The sequence below is a fragment of the Pleuronectes platessa genome, chromosome 16 (assembly GCF_947347685.1).
Source record: "Pleuronectes platessa chromosome 16, fPlePla1.1, whole genome shotgun sequence".
Taxonomy (NCBI): Eukaryota; Metazoa; Chordata; class Actinopteri; order Pleuronectiformes; family Pleuronectidae; genus Pleuronectes; species Pleuronectes platessa.
The window spans coordinates 14934794-14954501 of NC_070641.1; the positions used below are offsets into that span (position 1 = coordinate 14934794).

The following is a 19708-nucleotide window of genomic DNA, read 5'->3' on the forward strand; positions in this document are numbered from 1 at the left end:
GGCTGTTCTAACGATGCAGAGGCCTCAGGAGAGGGAGAAGAAGCAGGAGGACAGGGCTGAACGGCAAGCGAGGGGTGTACACCTCCCCGTTCTCATTCGCTCTCTCTCCCTTCCAGCTTTCCTCAGGGAGCCGTTCTCTCTGTCTCTCCATCCTGCCGCTGCTTGATCCACACGTGCGCACAAGCACAAGCACACACACGCCCAAACACACATAAAACACACACGCAACCGCAGATACGCACTTAAACAAAAAGGGAAAAAAAAGGAAACACACCGGTAGCCATTCTACTCTCCCAAACATGTAACTGAAAGTTAGCGCATAATCACAAAAGCAGTCGATGTTTTCAGCACCCTGGGGCATTGCCTGGCTAATTAGACCCCATTGTTTTAAAGTGCCTTTAAAAGCTTCCTTGTTTTCAAAGCGCAATGTGTTTTTGCTTTTTTATTCATACAAAAGGATGTTTTGTGTTTACCACAACATCCTAATGCATTTAACTGCTCCCAATAGAGGCTTCTTTAAAAAAAAAAAAAAAAGGGATCATCAACTGATTCCAGAGTCTGTGATGTTGACTCTGAGATGCAATGCTGTCGGCAGCTCGGAGAAGTGGAACATGCCGCAGCAGTAGTCTTTAACAAAACAAGTACTGAGTAAGGAGAATCAGTATTTTTGTTAAATTCATGTAAAGACATAAGATGGTGTCACATTTCTCCAGCTCCAGGATAATGCAGTAACCCATGCTGCCTGGATATACATAATTTCCCTCAATGTCTGTCCCTCCCAATTTATTCACAATATAACACGGTCTCTGCTGAAATCAGGAACTACATATGCAAGATTTGACATTTAATGTGCACACGTAGCACTAGCATGCACAAACACCCTCTCACATATCTTGCCATGCGTGTCTTTTGACAAATTTAAGGAGTTTTTAGTTCAGCTGTATCTAAATCGAGCGTAAATGGGAACTAAATCCATGTTTTTCCCCCCCTCTACAGACGATGAGTTTCTGATGTTTGACCTCCAGAGCCTTGCCACCCTGGCCACCGCCCGTGCACTGGAGATGGGCACCCAGGAAGACAGCGCTGCGGGTTCAGGGCGACACTTCCCCGCCCGCAAGATCCTCAACTTGCGTCGGAAGTGCAGCTGGACGCCTCGCAACGAACCAGTAAGTCTGCAGCTACGGCGCTCCACTGTCTCCAAATAGAGCAATCAATCTTTTGAAATGTTGTTTTTAGTGCTAAAAATAACTAATATGTGCACTTCAGGTTTGCCCGGCCAAAGGTAGCATGGAAACAATGGATGGTCCTGAGCTTGCGATGCGTGTGAAGTTGGCTGAGCTACAGCGTCGCTACAAAGAGAAGCAAAAGGAGCTGGCCAAACTTCAGAGGAAGCACGATCACCAGTGAGTGTGACCTTAACCCCTCCACCTCAAGCTTATTTCCACCCTTCACGAAAACAGTGTGTCAATATATTATGTATCTCAGGAGTTCCTCTCACTGTCCTCTACATCGTCCATGTGTATGCAGGAAGGAGGAAACCCCTCGCAGCCCGGCGCGACGAGGACCGGGGCGGCCGAGGAAGCGGAAACCCACCCTCACCTCAGGTCCAGTGTCCTCATCGGAGGGCCAAAGAAAAGTCAAGTGAGTGTCGGTCGGCCCGTCTCTGCTGGCTGGATGCTGCCTGATAAGCCCCTCTGTGCCACTGGCATACAGGGACAGCCTCTCACTGGCATAAACAGGAAATAGGAGAATACAGCTGAACCACTTAAGGAAGTCCACTTCTGATTAATTCAACACTGATGTTTATTGGTGCATGATTGCTGTCGGTTGCGTGTGTGTGGGAGTCAGGGATATTTGGTGTATGTGTGATATGTAAACGATACATACCCATGGCTCGGATTAGGTTTCAAGACGGCAAACTGCAAACCACAGTGGCCTGACTTCGGTGCATGTCGAGCTTAGCTGGGCAGTGTTGGAAGGTGGGAGGGGTGGCTGGCTGGCTGGAGGGAGATGACAGGCAGAGGATGTAATTAGAGTACTGTGAATTCTCCTGTAATCTGTCCCAGCAGCAGGAATGTGACACACCACTGCCATTACGGCCCCAAAGGGTCACCGGGAGTCCAAAGGATAATGTGACGATCCGACAGTCCAGGAACTCAAGCTGACATTTTGAGCTTTCATACAACATGTGTGTGTGAAAGAAGAAAAAATAAATAAAGCAGTTAGCGGAACACGGTGAGAAGAACAGGAGAAGAAGAATAGGAGACATGTAAAAAAGAAGGCTGAGGGATAAGCAAGAAACAAGAGCCCTACTTTATTTCAAAATATGCCGGTGACATTTTAAAAGTTCAAATGTCAGCTTTAGTCAAAACAGGGGGATCAGCCCTGTTTGTGTGTGGCACGGCAACTGATAAACCAAGCAGGCCTGGGGGATAAAGGTTTGCTGTCAGGCTTCAATTAGCCTTGTCGTCAGGGTTTGGAAGGGCTTAGAGCACTAAATGTCACCTCGCAGCATTCTCGCTCCCTCCATCTTCTCCTCCCTCTCTCCGCTTCTCACTGTGGTTTCTGGGCAACGGTCCATAGTGTTCCCAGCTGCCCCTCTGCAATGTCACCTCCACTCTCCTTCCGCCCGTGCACCCCTGCCCCCTTGCCAGGCCAGCACTGATCGGAGTGGGGACGCTGATGCTGGGTGACAATGACACTCAAATGAAAGGGTAACGGGCCAGGGCCCTGCAGCGGAGTGCGGTGGAGGGGCCCACGCGCTGGAGGTGGGGTGTTGTACAGTAAACTGCAGTGTGACTCTATTGTGTTAAAAATTGGAACCACAGCTCAGGCACTTTGCTTTTCCAGGGATCCAGGCTGTTCTCCCTTCAGTGTCTGCGGATGCGTGTGTGTGTGAGACGCTGCAGAGAATGACATGACACTTCTGAGCAAGGAACAGGCAAGCAGACTGGGGACTGATTAGCCCCACGTTGCGTTACATGGCAGGGTTATGTAAAAACGTGTACTGCACCTGCCACTCATGCCACTACAAGACGCTGATGCTTGGGTGCTATGATGGAGGGCAGTGGGTCAGTGGGTAAGAGCCCGGCCATTCTCTGTCTTTCGCTTATTAAGCTGGAACCACAGGGAAAGCGTGTGGCATCGTCGGAGCCAGCGATGGATTTGTGCCTCCCTGTCCGTGCATTCTATGCATCTGCACAATTCGGTACGGATGCAGCTGTGTGCTTATGAGCATTTATCCCGGCATTGTTTGTTTACCGTGCGTGCCTCTGTTATGCCTATGGGTAGAGCACTTGGGTCCTTTGTGGGGCTACTTTGGTTGGGGAGGGGGTTGGGGGGGGGACGGGGGGCTGCAGAGAACTTCTGCCTGCCAGCAAACCCTGCTAATCAATTCTGTTTAATTAGTCACTGTACGCTCAGCCCCACCAACCCCCCACAGTGGGGTGGGACTCTGTCACATCGTGTTTGTCGGCAGCGCGAGGCAAGCCGTGGCGGGATCTGCCTCACAGGGACAACTCACACTCCACTGCCGCCTGTGTCGCTCTCCTGTCAGTCAATGGGCAGACAGTCCGACTCCCAGACAATCACCTTCATTCTCCTCACGTTCTGCTACAGACGGGCACTGACACACACACACACACACACACACACGCACACACACACACACCCCGATTAGCAGATTCACACACGATCAAGGCCAACGGGCTGTGTTTCTGCGCTGAATGCGACAGGGGAGCATGCACATATTTGATCCCTGCTCAATGTGCAGTCACAGAAATATATGCAAACAAAGACGCGACATGAAAATTCTGGATATGCTTCAGTTATCTTTGTCACATTTAAAACACTGCTTACTCTGTAAAAATGCAGAGGCTGCGCGCTCACCAGGAGAGGGGACGTTCATCTTTTGTCTGAGCATGGCCAGGCTCATGTCGGTGTGGTCTGTGGGCACGCTTCCAGGGGGAAATTCGAGGGGTATTTGGAGTGGCTGGCCTGTGATGCTGCTCAGCGTAGGGGAAAGAGTGTGCCACAGTGATGTGAAAATGCAACTGGAGAGCCACGAATTTTTTCGCTGAGAACAATGGAGCCGTAAACAAATGCAATGCCCTCCAACCGTTCAGTGTATCTTTCAAAGCTCTGCGGTGCCTCACAGGCCGCAAGGACACTCCCTAGATGTGGCGTTAAGGCTCATTATGCCACACTGCCCTCAGACAATCCCAGGGTCCTTGTTAGATCCCAATTTTTCAAGTGTGTGGCTCAGACACTTGGCTCTCCTTTTTTTCTCTCTCCTTTTTGTCATTCTGTTCATCAGACAGAGAAAGGAGAGTTATCAGATCCCACAGAGAGGTGACTCAACTCTGTTTTCCCCTGTGATGTTCTAGCCCCTCTTTCTTCTTGCAAACCGCCACCATTTTTCTCTAATGAATGCATCTCCCTTGTTTTGACTGGCAGGTCCATGGGGGCGGGGCTTGCGCTGTCGCCTGAGGACCTTGGAGCGGGCGGAGACAGCCAGAGAAGGAAGAAGAGGCTGTCCAGTCGAGGCTTTGAGCGACTTAGCAGCTCACAGGTTAGAGTCCCCTTGTCCTCCTCCCTCTTGTCCTCTGTGCAACCTGAAATGAAAGAAGGCCGTCTTTGTTGCTTTGTGTTTGATATACTCTTTTGTTGCACATGATTTCTAATTAGGTGCTACCCCCAGGAGTCAAATCCTCTGCTCTCCATATTAATATCTCTATTTCATTGAGGCTTCTGTTGTTCCCTTTTCTGTGTGGGAGCAAATGAGAGTCCTCTCCCTCTGACGTCCTGATGCTTTTGCAGCTGCTGTGACCCGGGAATGTAACCGGCCGTCTCTGGCTCTCTCATCTCTCTCTCTGTTGCAGCAGATAAAAGCGCAGGGCTGCAGAAAAAGCAGTCTTCACAGCGTGCTCAGCTCCAAGCTGGCCAGTGATGTGGCTCAGCTCAAACAGAGAGCCCAGGGTAAAAAGAACCTCTCAGGGCCTGGCTCCAGGGACAAGGAGGTTTCGCCCTGCAACTCTAACCCCAAGCACGGACACAGAAGCCAGAGCACAAGCAAGGTGGAATTCCGGCGAGAGTCAGGGGGACAAAGTGACACAGGTAGAAATAAAGATTGTGCCCCCACAACGCTTTGTTTGATTATAGAATTTTTAATGTCCCAACAATATTCCTTAACTCACATTTGACCTGTGATTTGTTTTCGCGAACTTTCTCAGCAGCCAGTGTGGACAGCAGCCCCCAGGAGAGCTGGACTGGGCAGGTGCGACATGGACGTAAAAAGGGATCCACCAGCCTTACACAGGGTTCCTCCTCCTCCAGATCGAGGATTGTCCGTGGCCAGAGACAGGACGCCATGGCAGAGGGAGAGAGCTCCCCTGCAGAGAGTGACTCCTCTGATCAAGGTGAGGCAGTGAATACAGAGACTTGTGTCTACGCTGACAGGCAATGAAACTGGCAACCCATCGCTCAGTGGTAAACCTTGTCCTCAAAGCAACTGAGACCGGGGCATGTTTTCTGGCCTTGACCTACACCCCTACTGTATGGTGTATTAACGTTTTCTCTCTGGCTTCTCCCCTTTACTACTACTTAAGCAGCCATTAATTCTGCTGCGGAAAATCACGTGATCATGTTTACAGCACCCCAACACCGTCGTCAGCTCTTATCACCACAAACTCTCTTGACATCTTCACTCGGGTCCTCTATGCGTATGTCACGGCTTCTTCACCGACATATTTGTTTTCTTTTTGGGTTCTTTTCATTTTTGCATCTGTTGCGTGTTAGAACGTCATCACCCCCCCCCCCCCCCCCCCCCAATGAATTCAGTAGGGGATCCCCTGCTGTGTTCTCACATCAAAGCCTCCTGAATTTATACAGGCTATTAACTAGGGGCCAGGCAGAGAATGTCTGCAGAATACTGCAAAGGCTCATACTTGAACATTTGCATTCACACAAAATATGGAGGAACTGCCGAGTTCAGTGAATGTCTGAAAGCATCTATAGACCAATGAATCAGGTCAATTGGGGACCTCCTATTCTCTGTTCTATGAAAGTGTTGCATGAATGACTGAAAAGCCACCTATGAAGGTTGGCACTGAGTAGAGCTCATACCTCCTCATAGACCCAACACTCCCCTTAATGCACAAAATTTCACACACTCATAGATATCAGTCCTCTAAATATGGCAGATTTTTTTTCATTGGGATCCATAAATTATTCCCTGTGAAAACAGCCTACTACCATTCAATTTAATGTTAAGCTGTTCAGTTTTTTCTGTTTAAAGGTTCAGTGTGTACGATTGAGTGACATCTAGTGGTGAAGTTGCATTTTGCAGCTGAATACCCCTCACCTCACCCATTCAAAGCTGAGAGGGAACCTGTGGATGCCTTGAGTTGTCATAAAACTCAAAAGGTCCAGTTTGGATTGCAGTAAAAAAACATAGTGGCCTCTGTTCCCGATCTAAATTTACAGTAAAATAACTTTTTATTTTGATTTATATTTCTGCCAATAGATCCCTATTTCCTAAATCTTACACACTGAACCTTTAATCGTGCGTATAGACAAACTTACAAATCAACCAGCAATCAAACCAAACCTCTTTGGCCTGGGTGATGATCGCAGAGCCTGAAGCTCACACAACTTGTTCCAAGTGTGTGTGTTTAACCAAAGTATCGCTGACACATTGAATCAGGTGTCCTGCAATGCCACTTTATGTCCAGCATGCTATTGTTAATTTGTAAATCACCTTTAAAAGCAATGAGAGGTGAGTGAAAAGGTGTTGATGAACGTCTTGTAACAGAGACGGGCGTGCATGGACATTTGACACCTCAGCGAACGGCCTCGTTGGCTGATCTGGGTTAGATGTGCAGCCACAGCTGTGGACACTTGCCTGTGAGAGGCTCTGACAGCCCTGGAGACTAGCTGACTGCGCCAAAGAGCTGCTTGAGAAAGTGCAGTGACACACACACACACACACAAACACGCACGCACGCTCACTCGCTCACTCCTACACTCCCCAGCACACTGTAGCATGTGGGTTCACACCGGGAAATACCAGGGAGGCAAAGCACTTCATAGATCATTTCAATGAACAGTTAAACTATTTACTTGTATGCTAATGAAGTGCCTGTGAAATGATGGAGAGGAAGTTAAAGAACTTCACTGGTGGGTAATGACTTCAAGAGCTGGATCTGATAAGCCAAGTGGGTTCATAAAAACCCACCTAATAGTAGCATCTCTGTGCTGTATTGTTTTCCGTCTCCATTAGATGACGGCGAAGAGGAAGACAGTTATGATACTGATGAAGGTCAAGACTACAGAGCCCAACCCCCCAGAGACGTCATTTCCAGCTCCTCCATGACAGGCCCGAGTCCCTCGTCCATTGTAAAGCTGGAGGCCAATCAGAAAGCCAGGAACAAAAAGCAGAGACAGGAGCTTTATGGTAAGGATGTACTTTGAAACTGATTTATGAGTCAACAAAACTGCCCCTCGTATTCAGGGGGAGCATCTGTTTTGTGTTTCTCCGCCTGGCTTGGTCTGAGTCTATTTCTCTAATTAAACCGCACAGCTTCCCAGTGTCTGTCTGGGGCTGAGGGACTGGTCAAAGTCAGGGAGAAGCCCCCCTGCAGGATGGGCCTGGCCCCTGCAGTCAAAAGCCGCCGTGAAGATCACCGGCTTGAGGGCGTCAGAAGGCCGAGTGGATCTCGGTCTAAGGAGCCTCGGTGGGGCGGCCTGGGGACCAGAGGCAAACGCTACAGGAGGAGCATGGGACTGGCCACCTTCCCGACCACCACTGAGAGGCTAAAGAGGGCGACTCGCAAGAGCACCAGCTTGAGAGGGGCCATCAATAAGGTTAGCAAAACACATTTGATAGACATTTTGATATACAGAATGAGAGCAGCTGAATACATTTACGATGCATACGTTTTGATGATGATGTCATTATAAAATGCCATTACAGGATTATTTATAAGTTAGCATTCCCTGATGGGTTTAAATACAGCACACACTCAGGGTATGCGTTGCCCATGCTCTATTTTATCTGAACCGTACAATGTCTGGAACTCCCATGTGGACATTTCGGCAGAGTTGCCCTTTCAAAAATGCAGAACAGAACCAGCGATCATCCATGTGAGATGTGTTCGCACATAGAGGATACATACTCGTCGTCTGCTCGTCTCAGCCGAGTCGTGAATACAGCCATTCATTAGTAAGAATTCACATTACATTGACGTTGTACTCGGGGAGCGGGCAAAGTGAAATCTGTTTTAAAGTCTTGTTCACCTGATTCAGTCATTTGCGTTTGCCACAAACATCTCCTCCATGTGATACCTAGAAAAGTCCGGGGTTGCATTTGAGAAACTAGCTTTTGTCTCACAGCCTCTACCTGGTTAAAAAGCTGCTTCTCAACTCCTCTGCAACGGAGTAGTAGATGGAGAGAGGAGCGAGCTTCTAGTTTTCGGGGTAATACTGGCGACTGTCTTCTACGGAAAGTAGCTGACATTCGTCCAGGAAGTCATTAGTTTGTCTCTGGGGTGCTTTTCTGACAAAAAGTTACTAAGGGGGTGTGAAAAGCTGGTAATTCAGCCACAAATTTGCCAAGTTGGCAAAGTAAATGCCCCCTGATAACGTAATAGAAACTGTGTGTGCTATTCAGTTTCAATAGCAACAGCCAATGGGGAAACTCCCGACACTTGGCCGCCTGTAACTGACCAATGGCCTCATCAGCAACTCAATGCTGTCTGTCAGTAATTGACATTCATGGCTCTGGGCTGTGTTTGGTTCAGCCTTCACTAAGGAACCAGACATATAGAAACTGCCAATCTGAATCTAAACGTATGAAAATGTGACCTGCCATACATTCTTTGAACCAATCTGGCGATATCTCTCCGTCACCCTGACGAATTGGACTCTAGAACTATTAATAGTGATGTGCACATTGCACACAGCCCAACCTATGGGAGGAGAGGCTGGGAGAGGAGCTGTGGGAAAGAGGTGGGAGTGGGGGTCTCACACCTTCTACTGTGACAGAGTGAAATACATTTTGGATTAAAATGGCTACAGATAGGACACGATACAGGCGTTGCGAAGCCCCCTGTGGATAGCTTCTACTTTGAGTTGCACGCTAAACAGTTTCTCCAATCTTTTATCACACTTTCCATCTTTTTTTTATCCATCCACACATCCATCTCTTCTTCTGTCCGTTCCGTCTGTATCATTCTGCAGCCAAAGGGACGAGCGGTGAGTCGGCTTCTGGAGAGCTTTGCGGCAGACGAGGGCTTTCAGATGGATGGCAGCAGCTTCTCGGAAGAGGAGGAAGACCGCAGCTGTTCATTCAACAAAAGCCCTGAATGTAAGACAATACACTGCATTTCATGCAATAGTTATCCCAACAGCAGATAATGTCTGTGATTTTGAAATACCAATCGTCATGTTTGCTTTTCTTCATGCAGTTCCTAACTGTGTCCTGACCAAAGAGCTCTTAACCGATGGACTGAAGGTGCTGATCTCCAAGGAGGATGAGCTTCTCTACGCTGCCAGGATCCACTCTCTGGAGCTCCCAGACATGTATGCACATTAGCATTGGTTTAACGAGATGGTTTTCAAATATTCATGCAGATAATTAAAATGTTATCTAAGATTATAGCTGCTCTCAGACACAAACTTGAGCCTGGAAAATTGGTTCAGGACATTTTCCATACCTTTCACGTATGAGTAATGCAGCAGGAGATTGTGTTGGTCAGATGCTTTCACAAAAAAAGTTCTCTCTATTCTCACATCGGCTCATGCTGACAGTGTCCAGACATTTTACCAGGACATTGGCTTGAAAAGTTCTAGAAAGTGCTCAAATCAAGTGATTCAGTCCTCTTGGTTCTCACATTCTACCGGTACGCACAATTTCAGGAAAATGTCCAGACTTCAGTTCACCTCTGAAAGCAGCCCCCGGTAACTTCCCTCTTTCAAAGTACAGTGAAATGTTTCTTCCTTTTTCAGTGTTCATTCTGCTACAATGACGTGAACCAGCTAATGCAAATAAATCCTCCTAGACTTCAACAAATCATAAGAACTCATTCAAACTACATTTATTAGTCTTTAGAATCAAAAAATGAGAGGACTAGAAGTTTTCTCTAATATCCAAATTTTGTGCCTGTGTCTTTACATAAGAAACCCCACATCGCCTCATACGTAGCTCTGGTTATCAATACAGCTCCTCTGGCTCAATCAGCGAAGGGATGCTCTAACAAAAGCAGAGTGGGAGTAACCTATGTCATGGGATCAGGCAAATATAAAACAAGCATCTGGAAATAACCTCATCTCTTATTTTCTTATCTGTGCTTTTTCTTTAGCTTCAGCATTGTTATCGATGGTGAAAGAGGAAACCGCCCAAGAATCTATTCGCTGGAGCAACTGCTACAGGAAGCTGTGAGTTTACCCCGCTGCACTAAAACAGTCTTTGTTAGTGAGAGAGCTAGCGCTTGTTTGGTCTTCTCGGTCTCACAACACTTCTATTTCTCTTGAGCATCCTTCTCACCCCTTTTTGCATTCCTCCGTTTCCTTCCAGCCTTTCTGCGGCTCTGTCACTTATTTTGCTTTCTCTCTTTCAACATCCTTCGACTCTCTCTCAGGATCACTGAGGCCATCGAAATATCGTTACGTTTATGTGTGTGAGTGTCTGTTAATGTCTTTGGGTGGAATAATCCTGTGAACACCTAGATTCGTTCAGGTTTTGGAGTTTCAATAGGAGATGGTGTGAACTTTACATCCCTACTGTCCAAAGTAATTTAAAGTCTGAAAAAAACATTTATAAACACACACACACACACATATATATGGATATATCTATGACAACAACGGTGCTCCCCTTTTTGTGCACTGCAGCACGTTTTTTCCTTTGGATGAGATCATTTGTATTTGTAATCCCCTTTCAGTTTCTTATTTAGATACAATTACAGTCATCCATATAATGAGACATAATTATACATGTTAGAACCCACAGCACATTCCTGGCTGGTATTCATTCACATTGAATTAACCTGCACTTCCTGGTGTGCTTTGCATCCAGAAAGTAGAGTTAATTTTTAATGCAGCAAGTGACTTTTGTCCTATTTTTTTGTTTTGACTCTCTCTGTGGACTATGGTCTCCAAACACAGAGTTGTCTTTACACACATCTTGTCTAACTATGGAAATGTCTCGTTGTGTTTGCACACAATGGATTGTCCGGACATGAGGACCCTGGAAGAGTAGGGCAGAGTTTAACTGGCATGACTGGTTTTACAAATGAGAGCAAGATAACAGTGTCTTGTGATCACATGAATAGTAATTTCTGCAACTGTACACATATTTTAGAACCAGCTGAAATGTCTGTTATTATGGTTAAGTGCAGCATGTGTTGACCTGAGCCGTTTGCTTCTTTTTTGAAGGGTTATAACTAGCAAACATTTTCACTGGAAGTCCTGAGCACTCAATAGCCATACCCATAACGTTTTTTAATTAAAGCAGAATGAAACACTCAGGACATAATGTACGCAAATTTAAATGCTAATGCCTTTTAGATAAACACTTTGTCCCTGGCGCATTAGATTCAGAAACAATTCCTATTACTTTTATTTGGATCTTTCGAACAAAATAATAAAAGAAGTCCAGTACCTTATTATTGTTTCAATCTCTCTATCGGCTAAGACTTATCATAACATTTAACTGTCCCCGAGATCAATATTCATCAGGTTATTGTTGTCCTGCAATTAAAGATGCTCCCCTTCACAAATTCTAGCCTTGCATCCTTTAACTATTTGAACGCTTATCTACGTCTACTTCCATCGATTTACACTTGCTCATATTATATCACTTTCTCCCCTGGAAGTTCTACACCATTCGAGCGATTCTAGTCTTATCTAAACACTCATCTGATAGCAGCTGGCTCTAATTATGCCATACTTCGTGTCTATAAATTAGCTCAAAAGCCATTTATATGACACCAATACCCCCTATTTTCCCTGAACTCCCTTTTTACAAGCCCGTGTGTCCCTCCCACCCTCTACCGCCACATCCACACCTCATCAGTCAAAGGGTCCCTTGCCATGGCAACAGTAAATGAAAGCAACCTGAAAGAGCCCCCACTGAGTGGCGGATGCTGGGGCTGCCTGCATTGTTGGAGGGAAGATCTGGCAACCTGCAATCACAAGCCCTCTATTCAGGCCCTCTTTAGTATTACTCAGCAAGTCAGGATTTACTGCATCATGGCTTCCGTTCTTTTCAGCCCTGACTGGCACATTGGCATGAGATAAGTGCCGCTTGGAAACGTGGCACAGTGGCTGCCCATGCACAATGCTCCATTGCTCTCACAGTGTATCTCTGTGTGTGTGTGTTTTTATGTGTATGTGTCTGTCTGTGTGTGCTTGTGTGCAGCATGTAATGAATCCTAATCATGTTTTGGTCTGGGTTTCAGGTCCTGGATATACGTCCTGAGTCGGATGCTCTGCTCAGCGAGGGAACCAGGGTGTGTGCTTACTGGAGCGAACGCTCCCGCTGCTTATATCCTGGCTATGTCCGCAGAGGTGAGACACCAGATTTTTCCATCTCTTTTTTCTTCAACTTAATATCTTACAGTATAAACATACCATTGTTGCCTACATATGATAAAGTGCAGATTTGTTCCGTACAGTTGGTTCATCTGAAGAGGGGAAACAAGGAGGGGTGATGGTAGAGTTTGATGATGGAGACCGAGGGAAGATTTCCGTCCCAAACATCCGCCTCCTGCCTCCAGGATACCAGATTCACTGTGGGTGTTTCCTCTCTTTGTGTCTGGGAACTTGTCCTTTTATGTTGCCATGTATTGTCCACCTGTAACTAAGTGCTGATGATATTCTACCCCCTTCACCTCTAGGTGGGGAGTCATCTCCTGCCCTGCTGGTACCCAGCGGGACAACAACCAAGAGAAGCTCCAGTCTGGAGCAGGCCCCCATCAGTGACAGACACTCTGACAGATTCAACACTATCAATACTCTAACAAGTAGTCAAACACTAAATGTTCACAAAAGAAGACCAGGTAAGAATGAGCACCAATTATTTTATTATAAAATTCAAATTACATTGAGTGAAACATTTTAACAAATGTTTTAAAGCTTCACATCATATTGAAATATTTCTTCTTTAATATTCTTTCTATTTAATCCGATGCTTTATCTTTAAAAAACATGTGCCTGTAGAAAGATGCTGTATTTTCTTACGATTTGAATGGTTGTGCTTATTTACACTTAGTCAGACAGGTGTTAATTCCAGGTAGCTTACTTGTCTTTTTTGTTGTTTCTTTGGACATATTCATGATATTAAGAAGTATATATAATCTTGTGTCTTTATCATGCACATAAATTGGGGTGGCGTGATAATAGTAAAGTCAATATATCGCTGTCACAGTGTCAACATGAACTATATATATCTATAATAAAGAAGCAGTTGGACAAATTGTTTATCGGACTGTGTGGCTAAAACATATTATGTATGTTTTCTTCATTTAAGGGAGACCAAAGGGTTCTGGGAAAAAACAAAAGCAACAGCAGCAACAAGCTGAGAGTGCCAATAAAAATCCTTCACCTTTCCTGGGCTGGCCCTTATTAACCAACACCAGAAAGAGGACGTCCGACAATCTCTTTCAACTCAATGGGACACCCAGGAAGGTCCTGAGAGGGAAGGAGGATGACCGGTTTACCTTGCCTCAAACCCAACCAATGGCTTCCGTCCCATCCAAAGGCCTTTTTAGCAGCAGCTCCTTTGAGGTGGACTCATTTAGCAGTATTGCAAATGGCTACTCCTCCTTCTGTACTCAGTCTTCAGGAAAAGGTCCAGATTTATCTCTGGGCCCCAGAAGTGGACTGTATGGCCAGAAGCGCAGACAAGATGAGTCGCCAAGGGGCAGGAAGTCTGGACAAGAGTTCCTTGTCAAGTTAGATCATGAAGGAGTGACCTCCCCCAAGACAAAGAACGGCAAGGCTCTACTGTTGCGAGGTGGATCTTCCAGTGTGAGTAGTATGCCCACGACAGAGGCCTACTCGCATCCAGTCCTTCTGGTTAAAGACAACAAAAAGGGTGGTGCCTCCAAGGTTGAACTTCTCCTGAAAGGAACCACACACCAAAGAAAGCCCTCCCCTTCTCTGCGTCTGGGGGACTATGGCGATTTGGGCTTCAGCTCCCACCGAGACTGTAACAGCTCCTACTCTGATCTGGATGATGATGATGAAGAAGAAGAAGAGGAGGAGAGGAGGAGGAGGGCTGCACTGGCTACAGCCTCAGGAGGACTAAGGACACCTGGCCGTTTCCTCTCTCGTCTCTCTGTCTCCTCCTCCTCTTCTGGTTCTTCTAGCTCCTCCTCTTCAGGCTCTCTCTCCAGTTCCAGCCTCTGTTCCTCAGACAATGACTCGTCCTACAGCTCAGAGGATGAGGAAAGTTCTACTCTAATGCTGCAGAGTTGTCTGTCTTCCCACCGGCGGCTCCTGCCACCGTCTGAACCCACTACGTCTTCAAGGTCACATCAGCAATCCTTTGTGGCCAAAGCTGTAGCTGTTTCCAATACCAAAGGTGGCACGACGGACCAGATGTCAAACAGCAAGTCTTTGAAGAGGAAAGAATGCAACAGCTCCATCTCTAAACCTAAAGAATTCATGAAGAAGCCTAGGATGCCTGCTGATGACAACTCATTTATTCCTAGGCCCAAAATGTCTGCATTCCTAGCAGGCCGACAAATGTGGAAATGGTCAGGAAACCCTACACAGGTGAATAGCACTTCCTTGGTTCTACTGCATACCGAATAACAATTCCGTTAATATATTATACTAAATCAATAGAAGTCAAGAAATATCAATAATAATCATAAATTGTCATTATCAAACATCAGCTAAAGTGTCTGATTTTCCACAGAGGCGAGGTCTTAAGGGCAAGGCCAGGAAACTTTTCTACAAGGCCATTGTACGAGGCAAAGACACAGTGAGAGTGGGAGACTGTGCCGTGTTCCTCTCAGCTGGTCGCCCTAATCTCCCATACATTGGTCGAATTGAGAACCTCTGGGAATCTTGGACCTCCAGCATGGTGGTGAAAGTCAAATGGTTCTACCACCCGGAAGAGACAAAGCTAGGCAAAAGGCATCGAGATGGCAAAGTAAGTCATCATGGAGGTTTACACATTTATAGATGTTATAACTGTGGTGTTTGAAGCTAATCGAATGGGACTTCTCAAATTACTTTCTTTTTCTGTTGGTTGTAATGTTGAAACTAAACTTGTCTTTCCATAACCCAGCACGCCCTTTACCAGTCATGTCATGAGGATGAGAACGACGTCCAGACAATCTCTCATAAGTGCCAGGTGGTGAGCAGGGAGGAGTATGAATGTCTGACTCGCATTCAGAAGCCGAACAGTTCCTCCCCAGACCTCTACTACCTGGCTGGGACGTATGACCCCACGGCTGGTCAATTGGTCACTGCTGAAGGGGTTTCCATCCTGTGTTGAGCCTCCATGAGGACACTACTGAAGGACTCCTCGGACTTTACCGATATGACAGTTCAGCACTGGAAGATGCGAAATTGTTCCTTGGGCATGCCTCGATGTCCCATGGACTAAATGTCAACACCAATGCATGGCTGTCTGAGGTTACACACTGGAGTCTATTGGCCTCTACCTTTGTAAGATGTGAAGGGGATGTCCATAACTGGTTGATCCTTTCAAGAGGAATAGTAGAAAGTCTGGGTCTTCCTGGGCATCGCAAAATTCAATAAGTGGCGTTTCAATCGTCGAACTAATCTCTTTTTAATAGATCCCATGTGATTGACAGCTTCATAACTGGTTTTAGGACTTATGCTTCCAGCTCCTATCATGTGTCACCAAAGGAGAGCTGAGATTGCGATGGACTTTGCAAAATACCACGAGGCCGAAGAGTCTCAGCGGACCAATTCTTTAAAGGTAGCCTTACCTGAGGGAATGGAAAAACAAAAGTGAGGCACGGGGCTCTCCCCAGACCTCTTCATTCCAGGGAAGTTGAAAACATGTAAAGGATGTAAAGTTGATGTCTGTAAATATTTTTGAAATTTTCCCAATCAAGCCATACACTTCAGTACCTCTCGCCTGTCTTAACTGTTCAGGTGTACATTGTACAGTTCAGTTATTGTATTGTTGTCTGTTGTCTATATGTACATAAAAGCTATTTTATATAGGAGTTTATTGTATATATATGAGATGTATCTTTCCATGTTTGCGATTGATTTATTTTTATATGGGTGTGAAATACATTACCTTGTTTTTCCTTTGCTTTGGGAAGTCAAGATTGGAGATGTTAGTGTTGCACTGCATATGCCCTGCTGAGACAGAGACAGACAGAGCACAGACAAAGACAGAAGGAGTTAGTCTACAACGGGACAAGACACACTTTCTGAGAGAGAGGGGTCATCCTGTTTTAAAATAGGTCAAGTGGCTTTTTGGTATACGTGTTCTGTATACGTGTTCTGTAACTTTGCATTTTTGTTATCCTATTAAAAAAACAAAACAAATGAGAGAGAAAAACAAGAGAAAAATTATTTATGTACCTCTCAGTTGGTCAACGTCACGAGGCAGATCCCAATGGACTGCAATCACGGGTCAAAAATGGTTTAAGAGTAATGATATGTGTGAACCCTTATGACACAATATCTGTGTGTGATGAGTGTCCTGGCATCACTATAATAATGTCCACTCAAATCAATTTAGAACAAGACTGGGTCTTTTAATGAAAATGGGTTAGATCCTTTGCATTGCTCTCATGGATGCATTGGTTCAGCACATTATTACTTACAAAATACCAAAGTGTCTTTAATACCTTTATTTTCTTTATTTAAATTTAACATATGTCAAGCACCTGTACTGAACTCAAATCAGAAATCACTGGTAACTTAGAATACTTGTCCTTTTTGCGTACATTTACATATATATTGGCTTTGCATTGTGACAATGGTTTCTTGCACATGTACCTGCAGTTTTGTTTAGTACAAAACATTGCAGCTAAAGGCCGCCTGGGAGTGTGACTATGAAGGTCAAGGTACTGACAAAGTAAGATGTTGAGTGCTGACAACAATGTTGGAATTAGTATATTTTAAGTTTCATCAGCCATCTTTGTCTATTTTGTACAGTACACGCACATACTCAAAATGCTAACTGTGAAGGACAATCAGATTCACAAAGCAATGGACATAGAGTAGGCTCACTCAATCTGAAAATATCCTTAAATTTATTTAATTTGTGCCAAGTACATTTTGTCTGTTTTTTTTTTTGTTTTGTTTTGTTTATGCAATCTTAAGTATTCTTTGTTCACAAAGTTTTATTTGTTTTTGTTGGCCAACGTTTTATTTATTGTCATTTTTGCTGTTTGTTCATGCCAAGAGCGCTTTATGAGAATGTGACATTGTTTTTATTGGTGTGATGTCGCATTTGCATTTCTTAAATAAAACTGGTCTTGTAGAGGCCATGTAGTGAAAAGAAATAAAGCAACACTGGATTCTTCTCATCCACAATCCTCTGTGAATTAATTCCATTCTTTTGGCTCTGTCCCCTTCGTCTGACTCCATCTGCCATTTCCCACCAACACATGTACGTTACACTCAGCATTTTCCGCCTATTTTCAAAACCTTATTTTTATCAGTTTGGGCATGAAAACACAAATAACAACATCTTCAAAGCAGCACAAATGTCCCTACCTTCACCAATGTGTGTGCATGTGTGTGTGATGTGAATGTGGTTGCGTCGACATTAGAAAGCCACTCCTCACTGTAAGTGACAGGAAACACACACGGTGAGATATTACAGAGACACCCCTCAGAGTGGAATAGCTGAATATAAATGAACATGATGAATTGAATTTTGTCCTCCAAATGGGACAAGTGGACACAAAAGAGACATATGTCTTCAGTCCGTGATGAGCAGCAGCACTTTATTTCTGCAGATGAATAAGGTGGGTGTCAGTGTATTTCAAAAGGAAGTAGAAAAACAGGAATTGTGAAAGTTTATGAACATATATGGAGCAACCAGCTCACAGCGAGGTGCGCACGTCGTCAGCTGATCCTTTGACTAAAACAATCAGCAGCAGTCGAGTCAACAAGTCTAAAAGGCGTCTACATATCCAGCTCACACCTTTTCCCCCGTAACCCTCCCCCAGCCTGCACCTGTTCTAGTTTCTAATTACTCGACGTGACGATAGCAGCACTTGCCTCGCTGTGCATTATGTATATCACATATCTCATTTATATGTGTGTGTGTGTGTGAGTGTGGGGTGGTGGTGGTGGTGGTGGGGGGGGGGGGGGGGGGGGGCTCTGTTATTTATACCCCTTTGGGAGCTTTAACATGCTCCCCTCTGAATTTTTGAGGCTACTTGGATTTATTTAAGCAAAATTCAATAAGCACGAGTCGTTTTTCTGCCAAATTCTTTTATTTGTTGTGATAAATCTTTTGATGTGAGTGTCTCTGGCTGAACTAAGTTTATGTGAGCTTTGAGTTCTTTAGCAAATAGAGCCGGATCTGTCACAGCATCGAATAAAGCCTGCCGGGTCCTAACTGCCAAGCTCTGAAAATATGATGTTGACTGATTCAGAGAGAAATGTAAATTTTCATGATTCATGATACATTTGCCCTTTTTTCTTTTAAAATGAATTGGTTCTTTGTTGGGGTGGTAGAAACTCATGAGCTGGAGCCAGAAGCTGAGTAAAACTACATTTCCTCCCAAGGTCCTTGAACAACTGTGTCAGCGTTCAGTCGGGGGATTTGTCTGTGATTTAGAAAAGGGCAATTTCTGTATTTGTGGTGTAACTCAAAGGACATAATACTTCATTTAGGATCAATATTTTTTATAAAGGATCTAAGGATCAAATATCACAACAAAAGAGTTCAATTTTATTCAAATTAGATTCTTGTTTCTCATCAAAATAAAGTGATAGGTATACATCTCATATCTCTTTTGAATGGAGAGTATATGTAAAGTAGGGCGCTCTCTAGTGGAACAAAAAGCATGCTACATCACACTAAATAATCTTGCAGACTAGTTTTGAATCGAATATAGAGGAGAACGATGAATTTTAAGGAGTTTAAAAATGGGAGCAGAATGTGTCCCCGCCATCCCCCCCCCCCCCCCCTCCTTTCATTATGTGGAGCAGCAGGTATATTCATCTATCACACTACGTTATCCATAAGCGACTTCTGCATCGTTCAATTTGCATACACGCTCATCTGCCTGGACAAAGCCAATCTCTCTAACCTGAATACGGGAAATAACCACTGGCTCAGACCGAAGGAGACACAATGTGGGTCAGTGACCTTTCTCTGCAGGCCCAGGGGTCTTTTTGTCCTGCATTGAGCCAGAGCGCTGCCACCCCTCCCCCTGGTGCCTAGACAGGGGCTAATGGGCACATCAGTCATCCCTAACAGCAGCCCATTGAACACAAACAGAGCTGTTTACCACCACAACCTTTTGTGTTGACTGTGGCCACTGCCCCGTGTCCGAGCCGGGGCCCTTCCTGTATCAGCGGCATGAGGGTAGGACGGACGCAGCTCACCGCTGGAGCTGAGAACAGAGTTAATGAGTGTGCGTGTGTGTGTGTGTGTGGGGGGGTAAGGTTACTATGTTTCTAGAGGATTTGCTTCATTACTTCTGTGTGCATAAAGATATCAAATCAAGACAAGAATGGCACTCAG

At 45.2% G+C, this 19708-nt stretch overlaps 1 protein-coding gene across 1 annotated transcript in view; it reads left to right on the top strand.

Moving 5' to 3' along the window:
* The window catches only part of LOC128458899 (BAH and coiled-coil domain-containing protein 1), a 68919-nt gene extending 51381 nt beyond the window's left edge, over positions 1 to 17538 (top strand). Inside the window, exons 12-28 of the mRNA XM_053443949.1 lie at positions 997 to 1166; positions 1267 to 1403; positions 1528 to 1641; positions 4456 to 4570; positions 4881 to 5115; positions 5232 to 5417; positions 7280 to 7453; positions 7580 to 7863; positions 9238 to 9364; positions 9465 to 9579; positions 10359 to 10434; positions 12459 to 12567; positions 12675 to 12791; positions 12897 to 13058; positions 13529 to 14778; positions 14924 to 15160; positions 15299 to 17538. Of these exons, the coding sequence (XP_053299924.1) occupies positions 997 to 1166; positions 1267 to 1403; positions 1528 to 1641; positions 4456 to 4570; positions 4881 to 5115; positions 5232 to 5417; positions 7280 to 7453; positions 7580 to 7863; positions 9238 to 9364; positions 9465 to 9579; positions 10359 to 10434; positions 12459 to 12567; positions 12675 to 12791; positions 12897 to 13058; positions 13529 to 14778; positions 14924 to 15160; positions 15299 to 15508 (3818 nt within the window). The 3' untranslated portion in view covers positions 15509 to 17538. The remainder of the gene's footprint in view (positions 1 to 996; positions 1167 to 1266; positions 1404 to 1527; positions 1642 to 4455; positions 4571 to 4880; positions 5116 to 5231; positions 5418 to 7279; positions 7454 to 7579; positions 7864 to 9237; positions 9365 to 9464; positions 9580 to 10358; positions 10435 to 12458; positions 12568 to 12674; positions 12792 to 12896; positions 13059 to 13528; positions 14779 to 14923; positions 15161 to 15298) is intronic.
* The last annotated feature ends 2170 nt before the right edge of the window (positions 17539 to 19708 follow it).